General features: G+C 32.2%; 1 protein-coding gene across 1 annotated transcript; it reads right to left on the bottom strand.

Moving 5' to 3' along the window:
* Positions 1-4,624: 4,624 nt before the first annotated feature.
* Positions 4,625-6,131, bottom strand: LOC107485565 (uncharacterized). Its single transcript, XM_016106106.3, has 3 exons — positions 5,788-6,131; positions 5,257-5,403; positions 4,625-4,985 (listed from the first exon to the last, which is right to left on the bottom strand). Exons 1-3 carry the CDS (start codon positions 6,049-6,051, stop codon positions 4,842-4,844), a joined length of 555 nt encoding a protein of 184 aa, XP_015961592.1. The 5' UTR covers positions 6,052-6,131; the 3' UTR covers positions 4,625-4,841.
* Between the last annotated feature and the right edge of the window lie 443 nt (positions 6,132-6,574).

The following is a 6,574-nucleotide window of genomic DNA, read 5'->3' on the forward strand; positions in this document are numbered from 1 at the left end:
ACCACAGATTCCTCCACCTGCTCGAGAGAATGCTTGTTGCTGCAGCCATTTTAGATTCTAGAAAAGAAAGGATGTGAACAAGAATATCATTCGATAATGCACTAATTCTATCAACTCCCGACATGGTTAGTGCCATTGTTGGATTCACTGAGAACCCAATAAATAGATTGTGCTTTAGCGAACCCTATTGCTTCTCAACTCTCAAGCATACTAATAGGGGAGTGATATTGTCCTTTGTGATTCCAACTAGGCCATTATGGTGTTGATGGTCGGTTGGATGGGACCGGATTTAATTAACTTCAAATTTAATTTTTGTTCGTCCACTTTAAGAACTTATTTTTTTTAAATTGAAATAAAACAGAATTAATTAAATTAGATAGATCTAAATCAATAAAAAAAGATTTTTAATATTTTTTATTTTTTAGTGTGTTTAATAAATTTTTAATAATAAAAATAAAAAAGCTAAAAAAATAAAAAAATATTTTTTTAAAAGTTACTATTTATATTTTTTTAAAATATTTTTTTAAAAAAAAATCATTAATTTTTTTTTTAAAATAGCGTCCAAAATCAATTTGGACGAATCACTAACTTACCCGTCCACTTAGATGAATATGGTGAATTTGAATTAATTCTAAAATTAAATCGATTCAAATATATAATTAGAATATAGTCATATACAATTTTATAAAGATTCAAGATTAATTCAAAATTTAAATGATTAGTTAGTAATAGATTTTATTAAAAAGATAAGATTTAGTTGTTTGGATTAGATTAGATTAGAATTTGAATAAAATTATTTTTTTCTCTAAAAATAAGAATTAATTTTAGAATAGATTTAAATTATTATTTTAGTTATCTTACCCTTCTAAAGATAAGATTAGATTGAATTTTTGAATTTGAATTTTAGATAGAACTTAGGATATAAATAAGTGAACAAAATTTACGGAGCGGAGGATTTTCGAATTCCAATCTAAGATCTCATACCTTCATCTTCTTTTGCTTTAGTTTTCTTGTTATCATGAGTGACTAATTTCTTTTTGTTAAATATTAAAAACTGTTTATTTTTTTATGATTTATTAATCTAAACATTTTATTTTATTTTGGAGTTATGCATTGATCTATTTTTAAAACTGAATTTTTATTATTCATTCTAAAAAGATTGGAGATATTGAAAAATATTATAATTTAAATTCTGTTATTATTTTAAAAAATTTAATATCTGAATTAGTTGAAAACTCTTTCTGACTTTTTGATTTGAAAACTCTCATGCACTATTTTTTAAAATAATAACAGAATTTAAAATTCTGTTAGTTGAAAACTCTTTCTCATGACTTTTTGATTTGAAAAATTTAATATCTGAATTAGTTGAAAACTCTCATCTCCAGCACTATTTTTCAGTTTTGATTTGATTTAATATCTGAATTAGTTGAAAACTCTTTCAAATTCAATTACTAGGTGTTCTTCTCTTTGGTCTCATCTCCAGCACTATTTCAACCTTTAACCAAGGCTCCGATCATTTTGATATACTCTTGTATGTTTCTTCGTCGTTAAATTTGTTATGGATAAGACTCCATCCTCAGCAAACATGGCACCAAATTCGAATAACAGCAGCATCAACAATTTGATATCAACACAATTTCTTTCTCAAAGACCATTCAATCCAATTCAAGACAAACTTGGAGAGAACAATCATAAAACATGGGAGCAACAAGCTCATGCAGCCATAAGAGGTCAACACTTACAAGATCATCTGCAAAAAGAGAAGATTCCACAACAGTTCGAAAATCAAGAAAATCAAAGAGCAGGTATTGAATCTGATCAATACACACAACGGATTCAGGATTATCAGAATCTCATATCATGGTTGCTAGCATCGATGAATTCTGTCTTTAAGCCAAAAATGGAGGGGTGCATCTACAGCTATCAATTCTGGAAAAAGATACAAGCTTATTTTCAAGAATCAACAAAATTCAGAATTAAACAATTGAAGAATCAGCTTAATTAAAGGAATCAAGAAACATGGTCTTCCAGCAACAGATTATATTTCCAAGATCAAGACCATTGCAGACTCCCTAGCAGCCCTTGGGAAACCTCTCAAAACTGAAAAACAGATACAAGTCATCCTAGAAGGACTCAATGAAGACTATCAAATGCTTCTACTAACAATCAACTCGAAACCAGATTCATTCACACCATGTGAGGTTGAAACTCTTCTGTTAACTCATGAGGATCAGCTGGAGAAGTTCAGAAAAATAAAAACTGCAATGGTTCAGGCAAATCCTGCTCAGTCTTCATATCCAACAATTCCAAATTTTAAAGAGGCAATGGAAGGCGTAGAGGAAGAAGAAATGGTAGTAGATTTCAAAGAAGTGGTAGATCTTTCTACCAATCTCCATAACCGCAATGCCAAGTGTGTAGAAAAATTGGTCACATTGCATGGCACTATTTTCACAGACTCAACCAAGAAATACCCCCACATTCACAGCCTCAACAATCAAGATTTGATACCTTTTGGTACAAATTCATGATCTGCTTCAGGTTCACAAGGCAATCCTACATCAACCCCTCTACCACCGCCAGCATCATCCTTCCACAATCCATCAACATATGTAGCTGTACCTGCATCTATTACAGACCCCTCATGGTATCCAGATTCAGGTGCATCACATCACATAGCACCTAATCCTTCAAATTTGCTCTCTGGATCACAATACACTGGTTCTGATCAGGTCCAAATTGGAAATGAAATAAGTATCCCTATTACACATGTTGGTAATTCTATTCTATACTCTATTGACTATAAAAGATGGTTTTCATTACAAAAACTAATACACACACACACCTGAAATAACAAAGAATTTAATTAGTGTTAGCAAATTTGCAAAAGATAATAAGGTCTATATTCAATTTCATGCCACTTATTGTGTTGTAAAATGTGAATTTACTCACAAGATTTTGTTGCAGAAATTTAGAAATAGAGGACTATACAAATTTGTGAATATCTGTGTTCCTCAATCAACATCTGGTCAAACATCTCCTTCTTTGTATTCATTGCATTGTTCTTCATTAGATTTGTGCCATAAGAGGCTGGGGCACTCAGCCTTCAAAACTGTATAATTAGTACTAAAACAATGTAATATTTGCTTCATTGATATTAATAAAATAGATGTGGACTTTACAGCTAGAGTTTGTAAAAACTGTGCAAAGGCACAGATGCATAAACTATCATTTGTTAGTTCAATTACTGAGTTTAATTACCCTTTACAACTAGTTTTCTCTGATGTGTGGGGCCCTGCACCACTAATTTCACACTTGGGCTAGTATTATGTTACATTTATAGATACTTATAGTAAGTATACCTGTACATACTTATTAGTGAATAAATCCCAGGTGTTTCATGCTTTTCTTCAGTATAAAGCATATATTGAAAATCTAACAAACTGTAAAATTAAAGAATTTTAGACAGATTGTGGGACTGAATATACCTCAAACTGTTTCACAGAATTTTTGCGTCAAGAAGGTATACATCACAGATTCTCATGCCCATATACTCCTGAGTAAAATGGCTTGGCTGAGAGTAAGCATAGACATATAATAAAAACAAGCTTAGCTGTGCTTTCTACAGCTTTCATGCCTCTTACATATTGGGATGAAGCTGTGATTTCTGCTACCTTCCTCATTAATAGGTTTCCATCATTGAATCTATCAAATAAATCCCCTTATGAACTTTTTTCAAATAAACCAGATTATCATTGCATTGAACAACAAACACCTATTGCATTGAACATATTCCAACATAATTGGAGAATACCCACTCGTCACACTACATTGAACTCGGTCGTTGTCAATGACTGCCTTTTCTCCTCCTCTTTAATAAGGTTGTGGTCGTTATCTCCTTTTCCAGCCAATTCATTTTTAATTTTATTGCAAATCAATGTGAAGAGGTCATGAAAAGGTTGAAGAGGTCAAAACAGATTCTGTTAAATTAATAACAGATTCAGTTAGGTAGTTGGGTGTATAAAAAGAGCTCCACTAGTTGGTAGAAGCTCTCTCTTGGTTTTTACTTTCAGTTCTGATAAGCTTCGAAGATAAACACAATTTTGTTCAATTACTGCATCAATTCAGTTCACATTTTCTGTTTCTAAAGAGCTACTTTTTTGTTCAATTCATCAGTATTTTCATTTCCCTTTAATATACCTAAATAGGTTCTTAAGAAATTTTACATCGGACATTTTTATCCCCAAAACAATTTTATTATGTTGAGCTCCTTGAACTTTATAAAAATAAGACATATATGTCCTTTTGTCACACTTTTAAAGACCTATTTGTCCAAATAAAAACAACGAATCTGACGAAAGTAGAGAGCTGTATGTCTTACTTTAATAAAATTTAGGAACCTCAATATAATAAAAATTTCTTAGGGACGAAAATGCCCAATACGAAATTCCTTAGAAACCAATTTAGGTAGATACTCTTGATTTTACAACGAATTTTGCAACTTCTCAGTGACTTTTTAGGTACTGTGTTACTGCATATATAGCTTTGCTATTTATGATTTTCATTAATACAGTTCTGTATTGTATGATTCAAAATGTGTGAATTATTTGAGACTGAATATACATATATATAGGAAAATATCGTTCAGGGAGATTTATATGCCAGAATGAATTCAATGCTTAACAACTATCCTTGAGTTCCATGAAGTTTGTTTCATATTTGAACAATTGAGCTGACAATATGCACTATTATGATTGTCAACCAAAAAATTGATACAACTATGACAATTATCAATATATACTTTGGATCTACAATTGAAATGAGTCTCCACAAATGTTCATAAGTCATAACCTCGCAATTCGGATGTTATAGAAGGTAGCATGTGCAAGATACACCAAAATCCCAGATTTCGTCAGTTTAAACTCTAGTGAAACCACAGTCAAATTTCTTCCACTCTTCACTACTGACGCTTCAACTAGCACTTCTTCCTGCACCAACAGTATCAATACAAATCCATTTTATAGAAGAAATCAAGTGAAAAGGGCCATGGACATGGTGGTTGGTAAAAATTGATAATTGATCCTTATTAATATGAACTAAGGTATAAGTTTAGAGTCATCAGTCATCTTTAACACAATCAATAAGGCCTAATGGCACTGATCCATAAAGGTCCTCTAATTGCATGAGAACAAACTATGCATATGCAGTTGAAAATTATATTGATGCAGAAAGAATCAAATTTCATAGCAGAGAAATCACATTTGTTGGAACTCCAGAGAGGTAAGAAACACTCATTTCCCCAAGGAAAAGTTCCTTGTCCTCAGCAACAACAGTTCTAGCACAAGCAGTAGCTATCATTTCAGTCAAAGATCCAACGGATCCTCCATGCAACGTTCCATAAACATTCTGCAATTCCATTCAAAAGGTAGAAAAGTAACAATATGAAAATGTCCATCTAAAATTCTGCAATATATATTGTCAATTTCTCCCATTTCAGCAGAAATTGCAACCATTCATCAATTGACTGCAACCACTGCATATGTTTCAAATCAAGCTTATTAGGTTCCCAAAATCCATCTTAAAATTCACAGGTACTCCAAGTTATTGATTCAATCAACAAAGCAATTTAAAAGCATAAGAATAATCCTCTCTCAAGAATACTCTGCTCTCTTAAAAGTGTGCCCCGGATACAAGTTTTGTTTTCCCTTTTTTTTCTTTTTAAAAAATAATCTAAGGTACCAAAGAGAACAAAAAGAAAGAAATTAAGAAGAAAGGGGAAAAGAGGGTTACAGAGATGGAGGGTTTGACGGAAAAGGTGCAATGGATGCTCCCTCTCTGAACACTATGGACCTTGATGAAGCTGCCATAGAAGTGGGAGATGAAGCCATTGGTGTCGCAGCTCTTAGGAATGGGCTTTGCCATGCCCACGTCGGCGAGGTAATCCAGGGTGCGAGAAAATAGTTCAGGGTCAGTTTTGTTGGAACGGGGGGTAGTGTAGGAGGTGGGAGACGGTGGTCCGGTTTCCGCGGCGGAAGAAGGTTTAGCTGCTGCCATCGGTGGATCTCAGCTTCTTATTTGTTGGCTTTAAGTCACCGACAAATATGGAAGTTCTTGCTTCCAATCTCGACTGTGTGTGTGTGTTAGTTTAGAAAAATAATTTTTTTAAAAATTAATAATATTTTATTTAAAAAAATAGAAGTAAAAGATATTTTTTAATATTTAATTTTTTTTAAAATTTATCTAAATATAAAATAATTTTTGCCTGTAAACAAAAAATTTTAAAAGATGAAAAAAATAAGTTTTTTTTTTTAAATTCAATCCAATTTGATCTTAAATTTTTAAAGTAGTGTCCAGATTGAATTCGTTCACCAATTTTACCCTGAATTTTCAATTGCACTATTTTAGTGAACTTTAAACTCCATAAAAGTCCTTAAGTCTATTTCAGGCATGAGTCAGCAAATCTGAATGCTGATCTGGCAAGTCAGTGTCATAGTGGCGTTATTAATGACTATATGACGTGAATCTGTGGTAACTTTCCTATCCCTATTTATAAACCTTAGACCCAATCTGAAATCTA

The sequence above is a fragment of the Arachis duranensis genome, chromosome 4 (assembly GCF_000817695.3).
Source record: "Arachis duranensis cultivar V14167 chromosome 4, aradu.V14167.gnm2.J7QH, whole genome shotgun sequence".
In the NCBI taxonomy this organism is placed as follows: domain Eukaryota; kingdom Viridiplantae; phylum Streptophyta; class Magnoliopsida; order Fabales; family Fabaceae; genus Arachis; species Arachis duranensis.